General features: G+C 43.1%; 2 protein-coding genes across 6 annotated transcripts in view; one reads left to right on the top strand and one right to left on the bottom strand.

The window, feature by feature from the left end:
* LOC311531404 (uncharacterized protein) overlaps positions 1–19,161 on the bottom strand; it is a 44,530-nt gene extending 25,369 nt beyond the window's left edge. For 2 of the 3 annotated variants that reach the window (XR_014714214.1, XR_014714215.1), the window contains exon 1: positions 18,667–18,745. Coding sequence is in view for 1 of the 3 variants with exons in the window: in XM_084648749.1 (XP_084504875.1) it covers positions 18,667–18,793; positions 19,059–19,155 (224 nt within the window). In the remaining 2 variants the exon portion in view is untranslated. Of the gene's footprint in view, positions 1–18,666; positions 18,794–19,058 lie in introns of those variants that run through there. The other variant, XM_084648749.1, reaches the window with a different exon arrangement.
* NUP50 (nucleoporin 50) overlaps positions 17,805–24,494 on the top strand; it is a 32,672-nt gene continuing 25,982 nt past the window's right edge. The window contains exons 1-2 of one of the 3 annotated variants that reach the window (XM_084648719.1): positions 18,786–19,050; positions 21,171–21,262. The gene's annotated coding sequence lies outside the window, so the exon portion shown is untranslated. Of the gene's footprint in view, positions 18,723–18,785; positions 19,051–21,170; positions 21,263–24,494 lie in introns of those variants that run through there. The other 2 variants (XM_084648720.1, XM_084648718.1) reach the window with 2 other exon arrangements.

Here is a 24,494-nt window from a genome sequence, read left to right as displayed (position 1 = left end):
AATACTTTTCTAACTGGGGTAGCAGGAAACAAGTAATTTTGGAGCCACACCTTAATCTGAGCACCCGTTCCTTTAATTTGGGAGCTTGACCTCAAACCAACTGTTGTGCCTACTAGGGACATGATTCTGCATATCAAACAGTGGCCTACATTAGCATGGTGCAGAATAGTACCCCCCGAAGGGAGCTCCAAGAAGTACTGAGCTTCCCAGAGGCACAATGCCTTCCAGAGCTCCCTGCTGCGTAGGGAAAGCAATGTCACAAGGTAGAGTTTCTCCCCAGCCTGCTAAGGAGTCACTGCTCCACCCATAGTCTTTGAGTATACCTACACTGCAGACCCACACACACATAACACCCAAGTCTTTGAGCCCAACTTTACAGATGTAGGCTTACCAGGCTTATGCCTCAGTGCTAAAAATAGCAGTGTAGACATTCTCACTCAGTTACTGGTATTTTTAGTTTGGTAGCAAGGATCCTACAAGCCCAAGCCTATAGACTCAGGCTCTGAGACATGCTACTGTGTTTGTTTTGCTGGGATCAAAGCATCTTACTGGACACTTGGAAGAAATTCCCAGGGTTATCAGAGAAATTAAAAGTCTGTTCACTATATTTGTTTACAGAACAGGTTTGGATACACACCAATAAGCATTTTTTCTTGTATTTTAAAAAATAAGTGTTTGTCTTTCTGTAATAGTTTTAAATAGACCCCAACCTTATTTTTTGTTGATCTTACTAAGCCAATATTTTAAGTGTTAAATTTAGTAATAACTTCTCTATCTCTCAGTTCCCCTAATCATGTGACTGTTTTGTAGTTATAGGGAATTATCATTTGGGAGGAGTATGAACCTATATGCCATCAGTCATTTCATTGTATCCTATTGTTTGTTCCCTTCCCCTCCCCCAAAAGAAAAATCCCAACAACAACAACACAAAGATCAGGGAGACAATTCTTAGTACTCTACAGGGACTAATGAGGTGATGGCAATGCTGAAAGCAAATTCAATTTACCCTCTGGAGGTAATCCACTTGATAGATGTTTTTGGGCCAGTAGGAAATAGCCATAGCAAATGCTGTTTTCTAGATGGTTATACTAACACACTAAGAGGTTAAATAAATTGTCCAAGATCACATAGGAAAGCAGAGGCATCAACAAGAGAACCTCTAACAAATGTCTAACCTTGGATCAACAGGGAGTCTATTTCCCCACTGATGTAACTGCACTCAGGTAGCCTGACTACTCTGACCACTTGTCAGCACTGCATACTGTGCCCTAATTATAGACTTCTGCACAGTGTAGCTCAGTATACACTCATACAACATAAGAGATGATTTTCCAATTAAAATACTTCCAAGGAATTCTTTAGAGAGAGTCTTCCAGGCTACAATACCGAAAATACAAGTTTAGGAAAGAATAAGGAAAAGTTGAAAATCCTGTTGAGTGACCTGGCAGACTTCTTAGTGAATGAGAATCTTATAAATGGATTTTTTCTTAAGCACTCTGGGAGCCTTCATCACAGTGAATGGGAGTTCACAGGTAAAGCTATTTTAAACAACTAAGCTTCTGGAAGAATGAAATGTGTAGAGTAACTATTGGAGAAAAGAATGTTTGTCTGTTTTACTAAAAATGTATCAAATTTCCTTTTTACCATTTATTACACCTCAGCATGAGTTTTTGTGTGTGTGTGTGTGTTGGACTTCTTATTTTTTACAGCAATGGAAACTACACCTGAAATGTCTTGCCCTCAGTAAGAGGCCACCTATTGAAGCCTAATACTTTCAACTGGTCTGGTGTGGTGGCTGATGAAAACATGTGGGCAGTGACCTTTTCAATTTAAATAGAATGTGTCTTGCAATGACATGACTCCTTCAATTCCTCTTTGCCACTTACCAGGACAAAGCAAATGTTTATGTCAGCTCTTAGACTGAAGAGAGAGTTGGAGGCAATTCCCTGTCTCTTGTTACTGTTAAACCAGCACTGCTAAGGATAACTTTTATCTGGCTCAAAAATATTTCTGAAGAGTAAGTTTTTGCCTTAAGAATGCACAACATTGCACCAAATAATGGCATGCATTTTCCAGAGGTGGGCCTCAACTACAAAGATTATATCAGTATCTGAGATTTTGGTTTATCTCATAGATACAACCCTGCTGCAAACTTTGGATCAAGATCCAAGTTTATCCAGAGTATGTTTGGATCTAGTGTTTTAGTTGGGTCTAAACCCTAGCATTTCCCAAACAAATTCCCTCAGAAGATTCCCCGGCCCTCCTGTTAAGGGTTTATCCCAACTCACACCTTCTGATTACTCAATTCAAATGCATTATAGGCCAGATTCTCTGCTGTGCTGGGATCTGCTAAGAGCTGGTTACAGCACCTTGATTCTCTGCCTTGTAAATGCAAGTCATAGGGATGGTCTATCTTACACCAGCTGGCAACAGTTCTCAGGGGACCATTTTGTCAGCTAAGAATTCATGAAATGAAGCAGCATCCCAGCCATACCCTCTCCTGCTTATTACACACTGGGAGATTTGTGCCAGCTGAGAGTTCCCATCTGCCAGTGTAATATCAGATGGCTAGATGTAACCACTGTCCCACTACTTTGGGCAACCTAGGTAGCCCAAAGGGGCCAGACTGGAGTTGGGAATCTGGCCTCCTAATCCTGCAGTAAATTAAGGGGAGGAATTTTGAGGCCTTTCTAATGCAGAACACTGATGATTTCACAATAATTTTATTCTGTTTCATGGAATGCAAATGTCAGTGTTCTCCAATGTTAATGCTAAAATTGAGCTACCAAAAACCAGAGGGAAAGCATTTGGGTTTGCTATAGTTTACTGTCCCACATTGAAAGGTAATGAGGCTCCTTCCTAACCTAAAGAGTTGAGCTCTGGTGTAAGTCCAACATGGATAATATTGATGTCAATTTTTATTGTGTCTCTAGGAATCTCAGGCCAGCCCTGCAGACTGCTACATGGATGCACGGTCCAATGAAGTGAAAGAGATCACTAACCTAAGTAACAGTTTGCAGAGCCGCTGATGTATTTACATATTTACTCAAAGCGCATTATTTCTTGGACCCAATCTGTTTGTACCATATTTTAAGATTAAAGTATAGATTTATGGGACTATATAAAAGCTGTAATCAAATTGAATAACCTTTTTAGGTTCTCCTTTCTATAAGTTGTGTATAATCAAACACATTCTTTGGTTCTTAAAATAGTACTGTCAAGATTGGTAGTATCAACAGTGAACCTTCTCTTTTTGGTTTTGTTTGGCCAGAGCAATTGTCATGTAAATGTAATAAGTAAATACACCACCCTTTTAATAGTTACAACCTTAGGCCCAGCTACTCCAATCACATGTCACTTCAATGGATCCCACTGTGGGCGCAGGGGACTACCTGCTTATAGCTCATTGCAGGAGCAGGGTTTTATAAAAGAAGGCCCCAATCCTGTGAACACTTATCCACTTGAATAGTCCTGTTGCTCCTGAAATGCTTAAGTGCTGCAGGATCAAGACATAAGTTTAGTGCTATTACATGATTGAAAATTATAATTGTACATTAGTCTATAATTTTTCATGCTTCAGTTCATGAATGTGTTCCAGTAACAGTGTCATATAACCCTCATGTATTATAACCACACAGAAGCTACATGAAAGTTATGATGTGTGCAATTTACAGCAATAGTAACTTAGAAAAGGATTCCTCTATATTTAGCTACTACTTTTATCATATTACAAGTGGATGCTCTTAACCAGTCAATCTGCGGTAATATTTATTGATTGACAAGATTTTCAGAAGTGACTAGTGATTTTGAGTGTCTCAGTTTTCGGTGCCCCAACCTGAGATACCTTGAACAGGCCTGATTTTTAGAAAGTGCTGAAATCTCACCCTTTGGAAATCAGGCCTCTTCAGGGTGTCTCGTGTTCAGGTTCCAAAACCAGACACTGAAAATGACTTTCTGGCAAGGGGAAAGACGACATCACAGATTTCTTCTTTCTCCCAGCTTTTGTACTTCAGCCCCAGTTTATATTTCAAGGGCTAAATTCTCCCCTGGCATACTGTACATACTTGTGAAGCCTGATTGACTTCAATATATATTTAATATTTATTTAAATTAAGATACAATCTTATCCTATACAATCTTACCTTATTAAACATCCTGAATGCAGCCTAATGTTTCAGAGAACAAGTGAGAACCCTCCCCACCCCCGAGAATAGTTGCATTACTGTGGATTATTTGTAGGGCTTAAAGGCTCCATTCCCATTGTGCTAGGAACTGTACAGACATCAAAGTTCAGGGTAACTGCACCTGTATTCCTGTCCATGGTCAGCAAGGGCACCTACTCTCAGCTCCTGACTCTCTAGTTGTCACTTTTCTTGGGCAGACACAAGCATCTCTTCCCACTCCTCACCAAGGAATTTCCAGGCTGCACAGTTCCTTGCCTACACTGTGAATTCCCTAGCACAGTCAAACTGCCTCAGTAGGCCCTGTTTTGCTTTTCTCCTCAGAGGCTATAAAGTGTGATTAGCTAGTTCAGTTACCATACAGCTCTTTCTAAGCAAGTACATCTATTCTTAAGGTGAAAGCATTACAAAGAAAACATATTTTAAACAACCTACATACATGCTAATAAGCTTACCGAGATTTCCCCCTCCCCGCCCAAATCTAACAAGGGCTCTGGTTGGTTAATAGTCCTTCAGACACCACCAATGGTTCTTCCAGTGGTCACAAGTTGTTAATAGCTGTTAACTCAGAATAAGCATGCCCATGAATCTGAGTCACTCCTTTACGCAGTTTGGGCTCTGATCTGGTCCTCATATAACAGGTGGTCAGCAGACAATGGTCTCTCTTGGGGCACAGCCTGTTAGTGTGTAAATACACTGCCTATTTACTGCCTAGGTGCAGAATAAGGGGATATCCTGTTTCCCTTCTCCTTATAGCCCCAAAGTTCATTATCTGTACTCAGAGACAGTATAATCCCCTGCTGCTTGTTTTTCCTGTGTGCTCTTCCCTGTTGATTTCATACCTCTGACGTATGTAAATGTGCATCCGTTGTGTTGGCTTACGATGCTTAATTTACATGCTGACAGACAGGTGAATAAACATCTCTTGTCTAACAGGAAGCCTGTTTTTCCCCCTCTGCTGTAGTGCAGAATCCAAGAACATATTTTCACTATACATACATAACTCCTTACCTAGTGGACAGATGCCCTTCCGGATCTGCCTATGAAGGGAAGGAATCCTTCCCGAGCCCATCCAGGCTGGGTGAGCATTTGCGTGCGAATCTGATGGGTCCAGAATCACCAAAGACCCACAGATTGATGGGTAAAGTATGGAAAAAGGAGCCATTGGTACCACTGGTAGCTCCAGTTCCAAAACACAAGGACTGACACCCACTGGCTCAATCCAGAAGTGCTGGGCCTACTTCTTCCTCAGTACTGTCCCATCCTCCTCAGGACCACCTGGCTACAACTCCCTGGGATGAGTCGGAACCATCAGTGCTGACTGTTGGAATGCTTCGAGCACTAAGTCTTATGGACACTTCTATACTACACAGGAGGATATATTCCTCTCTCATGCTCAGTCTTTTCTCTTCTCTGGCCTGGTGCTTATGAGGGACATTGCCACAGTAGAGGACAAAGCTATGTTTTTTTTGTCACTGGAGCCATCCCTTCTCCAACCCTCCGGTATTGTTGGTTCCACGAGTGAAGTGAGAGCAGTTGTCAGACTTGGATAGATAGGACGCTCTTGCTGTTCTGTCATCTCCTTGTAGAGAGCTGAGCCACGATAGACAGTCAAGGAGATCTGAGCTCCATCCTCCCAGTTCTGACTTCCCTAGGGATCACTGGTACCAGGAGCTATTTCATACAATTGCCAGTGACCTCCAGACACACTTGAGGAGGTCCAGGATTCCCAGCATCCGGTCAAAGCAAGGTGGCGCTCCTGATCAACAAGGCAGTCATGGAGCCAGCCAGAGTAGTCTGGCACACTCCAGACTCCTACATCCCCACATCTAAGAGGGCTGAGAGATGCTATTATGTCCCTGCCAGAGGGGCTAAATTTCTCTTCTCCCACCCAGCGCACAACTCCCTTGTAGCCCTAGAGAGAGCAAAGTCACAGCATCCCAAGACCACACAGGCTGACAGGGCTCAAAGAGATCGGACCTTATGGGGAAAACGGTCTTCTCGTCTATGAGCTTACAATTCTGTATCACTAACTATCAGGCCTCATTAGTGAAAGAAGGTGGTAGAATCTCCTTCCTTAGAGGTTTTTAAGGTCAGGCTTGACAAAGCCCTGGCTGGGATGATTTAACTGGGAATTGGTCCTGCTTCGAGCAGGGGGTTGGACTAGATGACCTTCTGGGGTCCCTTCCAACCCTGATATTCTATGATTCTATGATTCTATTTGTACATGCATTTAACAATGACCACTGTGAACCTGGCTTTCATTTAATACCTCACATGTCATTCTTTGGTGAATCAGAATGTACATACCAGAACAGGATATTCTTGTACCCCCTTGCTTGCCACTTGTCATTGACAGTTTCTGGGTCACACTCCTCACCCCTCTCCCCATCCCTAACAGCAAGCCATGCTCAAAACAGCATGTGCACCAGATACCTAAAGTTATAAAGGTTTTATTTCTCTGAATTAGCAAATCTGATAACCATCAGCCAAACATGCCACTCCAGTGCCACCCTTTCCAAGCTGCCTGATGGTCACTCTCCTTCCCAGTTGACTGCACACATACCCCAAGCCTCCCTCCTGTTCAAGATATCAGCGTAACAGAGATTAAAAAAAATTATGGCAAAAAGTTACTGTAACAGCAGATACAGAAACGGAAAAGGCAATAGACCTTGTATCTTGGGTCACAACTGTAGCAGTGCATGGAGTTTTTAGGTACAATTAAATTTTATGAGGCAAATTGCCAAAAGTCAGGCTACAGAGACATTTCAAAATGCATAGAAAAAAATGTCTTGCAATGATTCCCTCAGTATAATTATTGCCAATATAGCTAGTGTTTTCCGTCCACCACTGTACCAGCAGTGGCAACACAATCATGGTAAAGAGCTGTCGTGCATATCTTAATGGTTTGCTCATTGATTTTTTGAACAAGACCCTTCTCTGTCTCCTGGAGACATGCCTGGCAGTAGCATGCTCCAATATAAAGACAGCCTGCAGGGCTGCACATGAAGTTATTAACCTGCCTCCTGTCCTCTCAACTCACACATCCCCCTTAGGCCTTATACAGGACCAGGTACCAATGCTGGGTGGAAGAAAGATGGAAAATGTCTTATCTTGAACCCCAGAGTGGGAAAAGAGATGGGAATGGTATTCCAGAATTGTGGGGAAAGCAACATTTGATCATTGTTGGCATGGAGACAAGTATTGGGACAATAAATATTTGTGCTTTTTGGATTTCCTTTAGTACCTGCAACACCACAGCCCACACATACAAGAAATGAGAGAATATGAGAACGAAGATCTTCAGAAAACTAGTGACTGCTGTTAGGATTTAGAGTATAGGCCTGAATATCTATATCCTAACAACTGCATCCCAACAGAAGACCACGAAGGCAGGAGGGTGGAGGATGGTTTCCTGCAGCAATTCCATAGGCTTGAAACAGAGCATATGTTTCTGGAATGGGACTTATATGCTGCACACAATACAGGGCCAAACAGTTGCACCGGAACACATTTTGTTACAAAGGTCAAGCATAGCACCCCAAACTAGCCCTGTCTTGCAAACTATGGAGAACATACCATATTAGCACCTCACTCTGGACCAACCAAATTTCATGCCCTTTCACACCAGTCAACCCCCCCCCCCCCATCATGGAAAAGGAGAACAGTTTTGAATACCCTACCAACAGGACTAAAATGAGCATGTTGAGTATGCCCAAGATAAAAGGTGTAAAAAAAAATTGGGGTGATGTCCAGGTAGGGGTCTATTATAGACCACCAGTCAGGAAGAGGAGGTGGATGAGGCATTTCTAGAACAAAACAGAAATATCCAAAACACAAGATCTGGTAGTAATATGGGACTTTATTACCCAGACATCTGCTCAAAAATTAATATGGCAAACCACAACATTTCCAATAAGCTCTTGGAATGTATTGGAAACATCTTTTTTGTTCCAGAAAGGGGAGGAAGTAATCAGGGGGAAAGCCATTTCAGAGTCAATTCTAACCAATAGGGATGAATTGGTAGTGAATCTGAAAGTGCAAGGCAGTTGGGGTGAAAGCGATCATGAAATGAGAGAGTCTGTGATTCTAACGAAAGCAAGGAATGAGAGCAGCAGAATAAGGACAATGGACTTTAAAAAGAGGAGACTTTGACAAGTTCAGAACTGGTAGGCAAGGTCCCATGGGAAGAAAATCTAACGGAAAAAGGAGTTCAGGAAAGCTGGCAGTTTCTTAAGGAGACAATATTAAAGGCATAACTGCGAACTATCCCAATGCAAAGGAAAGACAGGAAGAATAGTAAGAGGCCAATATGGCTTTATTAGGAGTTCTTTAAAGATCCAGTAATCAAAAAGGAATCCTACCAAAGTGGAAACATGGACAAATTGCTAAGGAGGGTACAAAAGAACAACAAGAATATAGGGACAAAATCAGAAGGGCTACGGCACAAAATGAGTTATACCTAGCAAAGGACATAAAAGGCAATAAGATGAGATTCTTTAAATATATTAGGATCCAGAGAAAAGATCTACACTTTGCTTTGTCTCTCTACTTAGCAGAGAAGAAGAAATAATAACTGATACATTATGAAAGCCAAGATGTTTAAAACCTATTTTGTCTCACTCTTCACTAACAAGAGTAATGGTGGCCAAAATACAATTAATATTGTCAAGGAGGGGGAAGGAATGCAAGCCAAACTAGAGAAAGATCAGGTTAAAGAATATTTAGATAAGTTGGATGTATTCAAGTCAGCAGGACTTGATGAAATTAATCCTAGTGTACTTAAGGAACTAACTGAAGTTCAGATCTGTTAGCAGTTATCTTCAAGAACTTTGGAGAACAGGTGAAATTCCAGAAGAGAAGGACAAACATAGTATCTATCTTTAAAAAGGGGAACAACGAAGACCTGGGAATTCCTGGAAAGATATTGGAACAACTTATAAAAACAATCTGTATGCACTTAGAGAATGATAAGGAATACCCATCATGGATTTGTCAAGAATAAATCATTCTAACCCAACCTGATTTCCTTCTTTGACGTGCTTACTGTCCTGGTGGATACAGAAGAAGCAGTAGATATCATATATCTTGAGTTCAGTAATTATTTTGACCCAGTTCCACATGACATTCTCATAAGCAAACGAGGGAAATATGGTCTAGATTAAATTACTATAGTGTGGGTGCACAACTGGTTAAAAGAGTAGCTTTCAATGGTTTGTTGTCAAACTGGGAGGGCTTATCTAATGGGGTCCCACAGAGGTCACCTCTGGGTCCAGTACTACTCAAGATTTTCATTAATGTCTTAGATAATAGGGTAGATGCGTGACAGAATACATCCGTGTATTCACACCCTACACACTATTGCAATAGTCTTTGTACAAGGCATGCCATGTAAGGTATCATCTGAAAACTCAATTTGTTGGGCAGTATTGTCCTGATAAAATATGTGTGGCAACATTTGTATGTGAAGTTATATGATTCCCCTGTATAATGTTAACAAATGTTTCAAGCCTCAAAGCCCTGCCCAGGCAGAAGTCTACAGATAGGTCTGTCCTAAACAAAGGAATGTGTGCTTGCCTTAATTTGCATTTAAGCAGTACACAGAGTCATCAAGCAGGAAGGGAAAACAAAGGAAGTTCAAACAGGTGAAAAAAACAGTAGGGAATTTCCTTCCACATAGACTCTGTCTCCTGGTTCTCAGCAAGAAATTTTTTCAAGAGGGGGACTGAAACTATAAAAAGGAAGGGCAACCACGCCAAAGGACCCCTCTCTCTCTTACTCCAGGGGAATTCTGCATTACTGCACGTGCGCAGAATTCATGTCCCCCGCAGATTTCTTTGCTTCCCTGCAGATGAATGACTTCAGAAGGGGAAGCAAAGGGAAGCTGCAAGAGCAGTCATATGCCCCTCCCTGGCAGAGCAAGCAGGTTGGTTCGGGTGCCCAGAGCAGCCGGTAGAGATATAAATCACCACTGTGAGGGGGCAGGGGCAGGGCAGTCGTGCGTCTGAGAGAGAGAGACACTCTTTCCCTCTCACTCGCTATTACAGTATGCTCAGCGTGGAGGGAAAGGGCTTCGGCGTGTTTCTGAGGAGGTAGGCATGGGGAAGTCTCTGTCCCCTCAGGCAGAGCAGAATGTAGCAGCCTACCTTCTTAGTGAATTGTTCCCATCATCTTTGTGAATTCCCCCGGTAGTATAAAACAGGTGTAAAAGTTTTAAGGCTCCTTTACAATGCCAGAGTTGCTGTATTTGTTGACTAATAACTAGAAATAAAGGGTCAAACCTAGCTATATTACTATTGTATTTTAAATAAATTACCAAAATAATTGAAACCAGAGTGATTATATTGTGTTATTTTGACAAATAAAATACGCAGATTTTTGTAGAATTTTAAAATATCGTGCAGAATTTTTAATGTTTTGGTGCAGAATTCCCTCAGAACTAGTCTCTCTCTGCCCATTGCACTCTCTGCACCTGAGAAGACAAAGGAAATAGCTGTAGGACTCAGGGTGATGGTGGCACTGACCTGAAGAGTTTGGTCAGTAATCTTGCTGGTATTATGTGGTGAGACATTTTGCTTGAATCTAATACCATTTGTTAAGTTAGGCACATGAAAGCATTTTCTCTTTATTTTTCTTGTAACCATTTCTGACTTTTATGCCTTGGTTGTACTCACTTACAATCTCTTTGTAGTTAATTAACTTGTTTTATCTAATCCAGTGTGTTTAAGTTGAACGGTCTCGGTAACTCTATTGAAGATAACAGGCTAGTGCAGAAGTTCTCAAACTGTGGTCTACGGGCCACCAGTGGTCCGTGAGCTCCATGCAGGTGGTCCGCAGATAGTTCCCTGTAAGTGGAGCTGCGCATGCACATGAACGGGGGTAGGGGGGGTGAGGTGGGGGAAATAGGAAGTGGGGGGGCAGTAGGGTGAGAAGAGGGGGTGGGGGGAATTTAGGATCTGCAGGGCTGTGGGGGCTGCAGCTGCTGGGGAGAGACGGCCCTTCTTCCCAGCCCCAGCGGGGGAGAGACACCACGCCCATCCTTCCCAGCCCAGTGGCTGCTGCAGTGGGGGGGAGACCCCCCCTCCTTCCCAGTCCCAGCTATGGCGAAGGAGAGACATCCCCCCTCCTTCCCAGCCCAGTGGCTGCCACGGCAGGGGAGAGACACCCCCCCTTCCCAGCTATGGAGGTGGAGAGACACCCCCCTCCTTCCCAGTCCCAGCTATGATGAGGGAGAGACATCCCCTGTCCTTCCCAGCCCAGTGGCTGCCACAGCGGGGCAGAGATACCCCCCCTTCCCAACCCCAGCTATGGCGGGGGAGAGACACCCCCCTCCTTCCCAGTTCCAGCTACAGCGGAGGAGAAACACACACCTCTTCCCAGCCTGGTGACTGCTGCGGTAGGGGAGAGACAAACACCCCCTTCCCAGCCCAATGGTGAGATTTAGTTGTCTATGGTAGGATAGGTTATTTAATTGGGTCTTTGGTGTTATTTTATTTTTATTCATATTTAATCTAGAAGTGAAATATGTGTTTCTTTAAATTGGTACTCTACTACACTACATACATAGTTTTAATTGGTTTCATTTTTCAGCTGTGTATGCATGGTTTGCATTGGATGCAATTTAGCTAACCTACCTATTGTATTTATTGGGCATCATTGTAACGTGGAAAGTGTCGTCAGACATCACTGGTGTGGTGCTCTGCTCTGTTCAATGTTAATAACAGTTGGATGCATGCGTGTGTTCCCTCTGTGTGTTGCCCCGGCTCTGCGCAAATAACTGACACAGCAGACCCCAAGAGAACCCCCAATAACCACAGACTCCGATAAGGTAAGAAGGTTTATTGCCAAACGAAACCGGCCAGGTTTATTGCCAAACGAAACATAGTCTCTAGCTCCCAGGATCAGATGTCTACGGTTCTGCTAGTACATATGTGCTCTCTGACAATGGACCGGCTCAGTCAGTGGCAGGACTCTCCACTGCCCCCTCGGCTGGACAAAGACATCCACTCAGGGATATATTCTTATACACAGGTACAAACAAGTTACACATTGCTCCTGACACATGGAGGTACAACACCTCTGCGTGTTGGGGTGCTGCCTCTCTTCTGGTACATGTTGGTTCGAACAAACAAGTCTATCCATCATATTATCCTTTTGACCCTGTTTTTTAGGATGAGTCAGCCTGTTCCTCATTATCTCTGTGGAATGTGTTCGTACCGGACTGTTCTGGTGCCAGCCTGGCACATATTTATCCTATCAGTACTTGATACTCTTTAGGTTTGTGTATACGTGCAATTATCAGCCCTCTTCTTGCCAACTTATGTGAGTGGGGCCTGCCTGGCTCATAGCATAACTTTGCTTTATGTCAGCAAAGTCTTGACCATTACTTTAGTTCAAGTCTCAGGCCTCATACCAGGCCTCTGATACAAGGGCTTATGTTTCAGGGCCTTATCTTACCACAAAAAGTACTGACTATACCAGAATCTAGTGCTTTTTCAAAAAATGTAACAGTTGTCAGTCCAGTAAGTAGGATAGTAGTCAACCCCCAGACATGGATTTGTGGTTGAAAACAGGATATTTAAAAAAGAAAACAACAACAAACAATCAAACCAGTGACAATGAGATTACTGAAAAGTTCAAAATCGAACATGAGAGTACAGCAAGCCAACATACATGTGCAAAGGAAATTTTGAGTGCAGACCCATGTTTACCAGGAACCAGCACGAATACCGGTAATGAAAATACACTGAAATGCCGAAAACTGGTAAGACAATACCACTCAAGCTATATTAACGTAGGCTTCACATGGACTGGTGAACAAGATGAACCAAGGCCGCAATGTGTGTTATGCTACGCAGCGCTGGCTAACAAAAGCTTGAAGCCTGCAAATCTCCAGTGTCATTTGGAGACAAATCATGCTGCTTTCAAAGATAAACCTCCTGAATTTTTTCAGCACAAACTGCATGAGTTGAAACAAGGGAAAGTAACAATGTTTGCTCACGCAACAGTAAATGTAAAGGCCCTGGAAGCTTCATTTCGTAAAAGCCTTCGAATCGCCAAAGTGGGGAAGCCTCACACTATTGGGGAAGAAATTATTCTGCCTGCAGCTAAAGAACTTGTATTTATAATATGTGGAAAGAAGATGGCAAAGCAGTTAGATTCAAATGACACTGTCATGGAGAATTCAAGATATGGCAGCTAATGTTAAAGACATTCTCATGAAATGTGTGAACAACAGTAGGTATTTTGCATTGCAATTGGATGAGATGACTGATATCGCTGCTGTTGCAAATCTTCTTGCATACATCAGGTATGAGTGGGAAGGGAAAGTACTGGAAGATATTTTGTTTTGTCGTTCAGTGCCAAGAACAACTGCCGAACAACTTTTCCAGTTACTAGATGAGTTTTTGAAGGAACATGGTATTGATTGGCAACATTGTGTTGGAGTATGTACTGATGGTGCACGAGCAATGGTGGGAAGACACAGTGGGGTAATGGCTTATATCCACAAAGTTGCACATAATGCCACATGGGTGCACTGTAGCATTCATCAAGAGGCACTAGCTGCCAAGAAAATGCCAGTGGAAATGAAGGGTGTTTTGGACCCTGCTGTGAAAACTGTTAATTTCATAAAAGCAAGACCTATGAATTCTCGAATTTTTAGTGTACTGTGCAATGAAATGGGTAGTGCTCATGTACAACTTCTTCTTCATACAGAAGTATGGTGGTTGTCAAGAGGCAAAGTACTTACTCGTTTGTTTGAGCTATGTTCAGAAATACAGCTATTTCTAACAGACCACTCATTCCAATTCACAAGCTGTTTTGAAGATTTCATCCTGGCTCTCGTGATTGGCTTACCTCTCCAATATATTCACACGCCTAAATGAGTTGAACGCTGGGCTGCAAGGAGTTTCAGTGACTATATTGGATGTGCAAGATAAAATCAATACAATGATCAAGAAACTCGACTTGTTTGCTAGTCACGTAAAAAAGGATGATTTCCACTCATTCCCAACATTAGAAGGTTTTCTGTCTGAAAATGAACTGGTTCTTGACCAAAAAAAAAAAACCCGACATCGAAGAACATCTTGTTGCTCTTAAGCAACAGTTTGAAAATTACTTCCCAGTAGAAGCTGAACCAAACAACTGGGCACGTAATCCTTTCGGAATTGAAATCAGTGAGCTGCCCTCTGGTTTGTCCAATAAGGCACAAGAGTCCTTATTGGAGCTTTCTTGTGACAAAACATTACGGTCAGAATTTAAAAGACATTCCCTAATTGAGGTTTGGATTCAAAGAACTGGAGAGTACCCAGAACTTGCAGACAAAGCAGTGCGTTTTCTGATGCCATTTCCTACTATGTACCTGTGTGAGACAGGATTTTCATCACTTACTGCCCTCAAGTCCAAATACAGAAGCAGGATGAATGCTGAACCTGACCTAAGGCTAAAGCTGCCAAACACGTTACACACAACTTCCCTGAACTTTGCTCACAAAAACAGGCACATCCATCACATTAGAAAGGTAAGACTACGGATATTAAAATATGAGTTGTGTGCTTTCATTTGTAGAACAAAAATACATTAATTATTATTAAGGTTTTATTTATATAGCACTTTTATCTAAAGCGCTTTACAATAGTTAGCTAACGGCACAAACAACATTTGGAAAGATCATTATGTGGTCCGCTGAGACCTTCAGCAATTTTCAAGTGGTCCACGAAAAAAAATGTTTGAGAACCACTGGACTAGTGTATATTATTTCCTTAAAGAAATAATGGATTTAATATATTTTGAATGTCTAGGAAAGGGCTGGGCAGTACAAAAAAACCCCATTTCTTGTGGAAAGTCCTGGACTAGGAGTGTGTTGGGGCCACCCTACAGTATAACTCAGGCTGGTGACAGTTAGGATATGACTGGCCGGCTGCAGTTACACAAACACATCTGGGAGTGACCTGCATACTGGTGTCTGGTTGTGAACAGTCCAAATTGGAGTCTGTAACAGCATGACATTGAAAGGCACCCCAAGTTACAGGGTAGGGATGACACAATCCATGCCTCTCCCCCTGTGGGTTCCTGTACCAGCTGCTCCAAGAAGCAGTCATTTAAAGTAGTTCAAATGTTATTGCTTATAAAATTATCTAGCGCTTCTTAAAATCCAGTTACATACATCATTTAACTCTCTCTCTCTCTCTCTCTCTTCCAAGTCTGGCCAACTATGCTTTATATGAAGAGATATTTATTTATATTTGTTCTATATTTGTACCATTAATTTAATTGTATGACCTCTTGTTCTCACAAATGAGAGAATCCTGAAAGGACGCTGATCCAAACCCAAAAGAATACCCAGCACTGGTGAGGAAACTGTGGCAGGGAGTAGCATACAGGTGTTTGTTTTTTCCTAGATCTGTAGATCTCTTGTGCTATCTAGAGAACAATTGCTTTAGAAATACTTCTGCAAAGCCTGTGTCTATTTGCATCAACAATCATGTATCCCTTCCTGAAGGGGACAACTTTAAACCAGAGTTCTCAAAGGGTGGAATTCTGAGAAAGGGCATGCTAAAGCAAGTGGGGAGTCCTGGTAGGGTATACAGCACTGGTTTTCAAGTCTAGGGTAGTTGAATTGTGGCGTCCCACTTCTGAGAAGGGTTACCAGACAGAGAGCCCATGCTCAGGGAGTAAGCCTAGAGGCCAAAGAGATAGAGCTGTGACTCTACCCAGACCTAAGGGAAGCTTAGGAGCACACAGATCCAATGTTGGAATACAAACACAGTGGCCTTGTGAGTATCCAGCTCAACCAGCTCTGACAGTCCTATTTTTGAGTGACCAGTAGCAGATGCTTCAGAAGAAATTTCAAGATAAGAACATAAGAATGGCCATACTGGCTCAAACCAAAGGTCCATCTAGCCCAGTATCCTGTCTTCTGACAGTGGCCAATGCCAGGTGCTTCAGAGGGAATGAACAGAACAGGTAATCATCAAGCAATCCACCCCGTCACCCATTCCCAGCTTCTGGCAAACAGAGGCTAGGGACACCATCCCTGCTCATCCTGGCTAATAGCCATCGATGGACCTATCCTCCATGAATTTATCTAGTTCTTTTTTGAACGCTGTTATAGTCTTGGCCTTCACAACATCCTCTGGCAAAGAGTTCCACAGGTTGATTATGCATTGTGTGGAAAAAATACTTCCTTTTGCTTGTTTTAAAGTTGCTGCCTATTAATTTCATTTGGTGACCCCTAGTTCTTGTGTTATGAAAAGGAGTAAATAACATTTCCTTATTTACTTTCTCCACACCACTCATGATTTTATAGCCCTCTATCATATCCCCTCTTAGTCATCTCTTTTCCAGGCTGAAAAGTCACATAAGGTATCATATTATAAAGGGCTTATTTGTCAAATTTCTTGGAGGGTGGGTGTAGGGTCAGAGGTTAAACTATTGACTGAGGTCTGGTGTATGCCTAAAAATTAAATCAACCTAGTTACAATCGCTCAGGGCAGTGAAAAAGATTGTGCCCTGTGTGACACAGTTAGGTCAACCTGACTCCCACTGTAGATGCTGAAATTCTTCCATGGACCTAATTTACGCTCCGTGGAGAGGTGGATTAACTCCAGCATGGAAAAACCCCTTCCAGCAATGTAAGAAGTTTCTCTACTATCGTACTACAGTGGCACAGCTGTAGCACCGTAGCTGTGGTACTGTAGTGTAGACATACCCTGAGGTAAATAGTTTACACCAATATTTTTAGCAAGGATTAACAAACCACAGAGAAAACATATAAACAAGTGGGAGAATGAATTGTTTCACTTGGTAATCACTGAATGCAAGAACCAGTTAGCAGATATTTGGGGCTTGAACTTCCTCTTCAGGTAGTTTAGGGTCCTACATATAATTATTTATTGCCACTTGGTCTTCAGTTTTAGCTTTTGGCTTGTGTATCAACTTAACTTTGGAAGACAGAGACTCTTTTATGGACCAACTTCCCAACCTAGCACCCCAGTCCCCAGTATTTAAATGGAGTTGTTCCTCTTGGTGAGTCACCAGAAAGTACTCCATGAAAGAACTCTTAATCCACACACTATAGTTTGAGAACCAGAGCTTTATGGTGATTCAGGTAATTTTTATTTGTAGTCCTTCATTAATACTACAAGATGGTAAATTGGGTAATTTACATTCAAAGTAAGAGGTGTAAAATCTCTATGGTTGCTCTTTTTCAACCCATGGCTACACATGACAAAATTATTCTCTATACTTAGGCTTGGCAGAATTCTCTTCTGATTTGTTACTAATTTTGCTAGATATCAGTTTATTTTAAGCTTTTTTTATTTTTATCAATTTAAATTTTCAGTTGCTGTGTTTTGGGGGAATCAGGCACTGGTTTAATGACAGTAGATGTTGAGGTTCAAAAAGCTAAAACTTTACCACCATTAAAACACACACTGTCACATGTCAAAATACACGGCATACATGTCCTTAAAATCAAACTCTTAATAAGTTCTCAAACTCAAGCAGCATTTTTCTGACTTTGTCCAGCTGTAAATTTTGATTATTCTCACTGGAATTATTTTTTCAGTTTGTGTGCATACAGCGAAATTGATGTTTACCAACATTTTACTGATAAAAATATAACCCTTCCCCACTCCCAAGCCTATCTATACTACAGCGTCAGACCTGGATTAACTCCTCAGGAGTTACTCTGGCTCCATATCTGGCACACCCTCAGTGTAATATTTGACTCAGAAAATGGAGAGCCCTAGGCAGTGCAGTAAATGGGCCAGGGTTGAACAGGTCAGTCAGGGAAAGAGCTCTGTACACAAATGCTCCTTGCCTTGGTCTAACCTGGATTGAGGTGGTGGAGCAGTGAGTCACCTGTGGCTATGGGCGGCAGGGCTGATGTGGCTGCCATTAGCAGGGTGTGCATGGCGCACCCGGACACCTGTAGCGGCCATCCCATTCCCACAATCACACACCCTGGTGACTGAACTCAGCCAGGGGCCACCCACAGAGGCAACCCTCGGAACAACCTTCCCCTGGCGCTTCCAGGGTCGGGCATAGCTCTGCCTGTCACGGGACAGGAGTGAGCCAAGGTGGGTGAAGTAAAATCGTTTATTGGACCGACTTTTGTTGGAGAGAGACCAGCACTGGGACCGCACAGAGCTCTTTTCCGACCCCTTATTATCAGTACTATTAGGGAGCCGACACACACACCCCGCGGCCCCCGCCCTCCGCCTCCCTCAGCCGCCAAGGCCAAGACGAAAGGTCGGAAGAGTCGGAGGCGCCCGCTATGTAGAAACACGGCTTGGGACACGTGACCAGAATTCGAACGACAGGCGCGAGAGCAACCCCACCCGCTCCAGCCCCCGACCGGCGCAGGCCGTTAGTGGGACGAGTCAAGAGAAGCCCAGAGTATTGGCTGTCGGAGGCACGCGACCGGCATGCCAACCGCCGGGCGCGAGTCACTCTCCAGAATCTCCGCCCCCTTCTTTACCGCGTTTGCGCCGCTTCTCCGGCCTGTGCATTGCCCGCCAGTCGGGCTCCGGCGAGGTGAGTGCGCATGCGCACGGGAGTCAGGGTCGCTGCCGTTACCGACGGTGTCCCGTATGAATGGTTTAATTCTGTAGAGGTACAACAAGAAAATGGCCGCGGGCGTGAGAAGCAGAGTCGGGGCAAGGCCCTGACTGGACGGCAGAGGGGACTTCCTGTGTCGGGGGGTGGCGCGTGAGAGCTCGTGGCCCAGGCGCCCTGTGACCCAGACTCCGCCTCCTCCCCCGGCAGCCAGAGCCTCGGCCCCGCAGCGCTGCGGGAGGCGCCACCGTCCGCTCCCCGCCGCCGGCCCTGCCTGACTGGAGCGGAACGGGAAGCGGCGAGACAGGTACCTACCTACCGGCCCCGCGCCCCCGCCCTGCGCGGCTCTCCCGTCTCCTCGGCTCCCCGGGCCCGGTGCCGCTCGTTGGGCGGCGCAGAGGGAGCGCCTCATCCCGTGGCGCCCCCCCCCGGTATCTAATCCCTGTCGTTGTCGCGGGGAGCGCTGCGCGGGCCCGTGCCCGAGGGAGGGGCTGAGGCTGGTTCCCCCACGCGGGGAGCGCCCGGAGGTTGTTGGGGGTGGGCGGCAGGGATCGCACGCGGGGACGGGGGTAGCTGAGCAGCGTCCCCCCGCCCCCTCCCCGTCGGGCCTAAGACGCCCCAGTCTTAGGGTGGCGACTCCCACTGCGGCTTGTGTGAGGAATCTCACCGTGCCACCGGGACGGCTCCTCCTGCAGGGACGTGACCAGGGGCGAATCTGCTGCTATCTTTCTAGCCCTCCTGGTTGTGAAGAAACATCTTTAAAAAGCACACCCTAGACGTGCTGAGAAACAGGAAGGCAAATAAAAAAGCCCAATGGTTGGTTTTTTGTTTTTTTAAAGCTCATGATTTTTTAAGTCAAGCTCGTGATTTCTTTGAGGCCTAGCTCATGGTTTTTGACCATTTGGGGTTGGCGGTGCTGCATCCTGGTGGCTTAGTTGGGATAAAGCCTGAGACTGATCCATTTAGTTTTTCATTTTGGAAATATTTGGCTCTTAACTATTGAAAAAAACACCCTCCACTTTAAGTCTTGAGCTTACACATGGTTGGTCACAGGCCTCTGGGCCTCAGATAAGTGCGACATATTAAACAAAGATTCAGTGTCCAAAAGAAGATTGGTTCTAACAACATTAACTTGCATGAATTTTACTTCCTGGGGATGTTACATTAAATACGTGTCATGAAACAGACTCTTAATAAACTAATTTAAACTGCAGCACTAATACTGGTCTATCATTTCTTTGCATTTAATTTTCTAGTTTAAGAGTCGGCTTATGCTATATTGTAGTATGTGAAATGCTAATGCTAACATTGCAGAGATAACCTTAACCTTTACGTTTTGTGATGTGATTCTAAATTTGTCTCCTTAATTTTACATGAATAGGTTTGTATACTTAAATTTAATAAGTAAGTAATACACACACCTAGATGGGATTTTAAAAGTAAAACCGATTTTTTTTTCTCCTGTGCCTCTTACTGCTCTGCCTCACTCCCACTAGAGTTTGTGCCAAGAGCTGCATGTTTAGCCACTGTATATATACACGCAGGATTTAGGGTAGAGGTGGTCTCATGTTTTCTAATTTGAGAAACAACCTGTTTAAGATTTTGATAATTTTGTTGATTAGTATTATCTAGTGCCTAGCAATCCTAGTTATGGACCAGAATCCCACTGGGTTACTTAATGAATAGACATGGGGCAGAGGGAAAGTGTCACTTACCTAAAGAGTTCACAATCTAAGGCCTGGTCAATGCTAGAAAATTAGGTCGGTTTAACTACATTGGTCAGTGCTGTGTGGGGGGGAATATAGTTAAGCCAACCTGAATAGACAGCACTCGGTCGATGGAAGAATTCTTCTGCCCTGCCAATCAAGCTACTGTCTCTTTAGGAGGTGGATTACCTACGCTGACAGGAGAACCCCTCCTGTTGGAATAGGTAGTGTCCCCACTGAAGCGCTGCAGTGACACAACTGAAACAATGCCTAAGTATAAGGCAGGAGACAACAAATGGATACAGACAAACTCTGCTTTAATAGGGTATCCTTTTTTTTTTCCCCTGCCCCTTCATGGCTCCTTTACTGAAATGGAGGAGCTGTGTGAACAAGTGGGCAATTGGAGGAGCTTGGGGCCCAGACCAGTTGGCTTTTTCCTCTTTCTTGTAGATGGAGGGGCTTTCATGCCAAACTGTCCCCTTATTCACTTTTACCAGCTTACAGGCTCCAATGTGCTCTCACTATAGAGGCGTCTCCCCTGGATTCCAGGGGAGAAATTTTAGTTTTGTGGGCACATGGTAAACGCATTGCAGTTTCCTAAAACACAAATAATTTCTTTTGTGGGTGACATACAGGGTGTTTCAGACCTAAGTTTATCACTCTCAACCTCTGATTCAGACAGCAGCTTGCTTTTTTTTTTTTTTTTTTCCCCCTGCTACAGCAACCTGTCTCTTGCATCTGAAGGGTCATTGGATTCTCTCTTCCTCTTCCCCTCCTCCCCCCAGCCTTTGGGCTCTTCAGAATCATTAGTCAGTAAGTACCATGGTCCCTGAGTAATGTGGCGACTCACTATACAGCCCAGTTTTGGGGCTTCAAGCCATAGGACTCAGGCTCTGTATTACTTTTTGTATTTATACTTACAAGTAGGGGTAGGATATGCATTGTAGTCACCTATCATGCCTCAAAATGAATCTCCTCTACTCTTGTACCAAATATTTTCTGTTACTTAATTTACTCATCCTGTTACTTAATTTTAGTTATTTTTTGCGAAACAGATCCCGGAGAAACAATTAACATGACTCTGACAGAACAGGATTATTTGTATCTGTAGAGTAATTCATACAGAAGTACTGTTGCATGGTTCACAGACTGTAAACATGTATTGACTGATTAAACCGTGTAGGTCATTATGTAGGGCGTGTCTATGCGACAAAATTATGTCGACCTAAGTTATGTCTGTATACAGCTGACACAGTAATTAAATAGCTTTTGTGTCCACCCTACACTCACCAGAAGTGTCCTCACCAGGAGCGCTTATACCAACTGTATTGTCAGTGTGGGGCATTGTGGGTTGGCTTCTGAAAGCCAGTAATGGCTGATGTAAGCAACACAGGGTCTACACTTACACTGCCTCGACTTAACGATGTCGACACTGACTCTACAGCTCTAGTGGAGGTGGAGTTATTAGATCAGCATAGCAGCAATTATGTCGGTGGGAGTGAAATTTTAGAGTAGACACTTACATAGTTAGGATGACGTAAACTGCTTTGTGTTTTGTGTGACCTAACTCTGTAGTGTAGACCAGCCTATAGCATAGACTCTGGATCTGATATGGTAGGATAGGAATATGGTATAATTGTTTTAAGACATCAGAAAGCATCTCATTTTATTTTCTGCTTTAGGGATTAGTGAGAAATACTGAACTAATTTTTATTATTTTTATTTTTTAAAACCCACTGCTACTCAGTGTTTTGTGCGGGAAGCACTAAAATTTATACCTGCTGTTGAAGAGGTCAAGCCCCAGTATCACCTTATCAAAAGTAAGGTCGTTTTGATGTTGGTGAATTGCAGTAGTGCATTCATTTCTTTAGCACTTAGCCTCATTTCTTTTTACAGGGTGAAAAGTTGACACACTCTACAGAATAACATCCTGTTCCTTTTCAATATGAAAAACTTAACCTTTTCTGACAATCATTGTCTTATAGAAAGTAAACAAAAAAATTAATTTATTTAATTATATTTAATTGTAGAAAGTGATCAGTTTACTATGAGGTTGAGTCATTTTGAGGTATTGAAATGAAATTTAAGATTAATAGAATGCTGAGATATTAATCCTCTTGCAACAGTTCTCAGCCAAGATGTTGAGTTAAGGGATACGCTAAAGCTTTGCTCCAAAAAAACTGCATTAAATGTGTAAGTTCTTACAGGCAACATATCAAACTTTGATTTGTTGAATCTGAGCCTTCCGATTCTACATAAAATTAGTTTTAGTTTAGTTTTAACTAAACAAGATCTCAGATAATTTAACCAATCAGTTTCAGCACTAACTAAATTAATTCCTTTTAGAAGCTGTTCTAAAGACTGGTTTAAATCTCAAAATTAACTCTCCAAATAAAATTTAATAGATTCAAACTGAAGAAGAGATACATAGATGACACAGTAGGACGGTCCTATCCCCAGTCTGACAGCCTCTGTGCTGTAGAGGAGGTTGAAAGCCTCAGGGAAGGAGAACATCCAACTGGAGCAGAGGGAAACGATCCCATAGATCCTCCCAGATGATGATGTGGTATCCTCTCGTGCTGAGGATACTTCTCTGAGGGAGGGAACTCCAGTTATTAGGAAGAGAGACAGGTGTTAGAAATGGGCGATTTGATCATTAGAAACATAGCTGGGTTTGCGATGATCTGGAGAATCGCATGGTGACTTCCCTTCTGGTGTGAAGGTTGTGGATCTCTTGAGACATCTAGGTAGGCTTATGTGTAGTGCTGGGGAGGAGCCGGTGGTCGTGGTACATGTAGGTACCAGCAACGTGGGGAAGGATAAGAGAGAGGTCCTGGAGGCCAAATTTAGGCTGCTAGGTAAGAGATTGAAGTCCAGGACCTCCATGGTAGCATTCTCTGAAAAGCTTCCAGTTCTACACGCAGGGCCAGTTAGACAGGCAAAACTACCGGGTCTCAGTGCGTGGATGAGACATGGCATAGAGAGAAAGGGTTTACATTTATTAGGAACTGGGGAAGCCTATACAGGAAGGATGGGCTCCATCTAAACCAAAACGGAACCAGATTGCTGGCGCTTAAAATTAAAAAGATCGTAGAACAGTTTTTAAACTAAAGGCTGGGGGAAAGCCAACAGGTGTGGAGGAGTATGTGGTTTGGACATCCCTTAGGGAATCTCCATTTATAGATCCTCCCCTATGCCCTAATAAGGAGGAGAGGATTGAAAATGATAAAATACAGGGAGGATCTGATGAGAAACAGTCAAATTGGACAAAAAGTCCTGTTCAATTACATCATGCAATAGGGGACAGCCAAAAAATGACAAGTTTTTAAAATGCTTATATACCAATGCTAGAAGTCTAAATAAGAAGATGGGTATTAAATGAGGATATTAATATAATAGGCATCACAGAAACCTGGTGGAATGAGGATAATCAATGGGACACAGTGATACCAGGGTATAAAAGATATTGGAAGGACAGAACAGGTTGTGCTGGTGGGGGAGTGGCATTATATGTGAAAGAAAGTGTAGAATCAAATGAAGTAAAAATCTTAAACGAACTAAATTGTACAGTAGAATCTCTATGGATAGTAATTTCATGCTTGAAAAATAAGAATATAGCAGTAGGGCTGTATTACTGACCAGAATGGTGTTAGTGACTTTGAAATACTCAGGGAGATTAGAGAGGCTATTAAAATAAAAAACTCAATAATAATGGGGAATTTCAACTATTCCCATATTGACTGGGTACATATCACCTCAGGAAGGAATGCTGAGATAAAGTTTCTTGACACCTTAAATGACTGCTTCTTGAAGCAGCTAGTCCTGGAACACACAAGAGGAGAGGCAATTCTTGATTTAGTCTTAAGTGGAGCACAGGATCAGGTCCAAGAGGTGAATATAGCTGGACTGCTTGGTAGTAGTGACCATAATATAATTAAATTTAACATCCCTGTGGCAGGGAAAAATCCACAGTGGCCCAACACTGTAGCATTTAATTTCAGAAAGGGGAACTACACAAAAATGAGGTTAGTGAAACAGAAATTAA

Source organism: Lepidochelys olivacea (genome assembly GCF_965140295.1).
Source record: "Lepidochelys olivacea isolate rLepOli2 genome assembly, chromosome: 1".
Classification (NCBI taxonomy): Eukaryota; Metazoa; Chordata; order Testudines; family Cheloniidae; genus Lepidochelys; species Lepidochelys olivacea.
The sequence above is the reverse complement of the archived record's forward strand: the minus strand, read 5'-3'. Positions and strand labels throughout refer to the sequence as shown.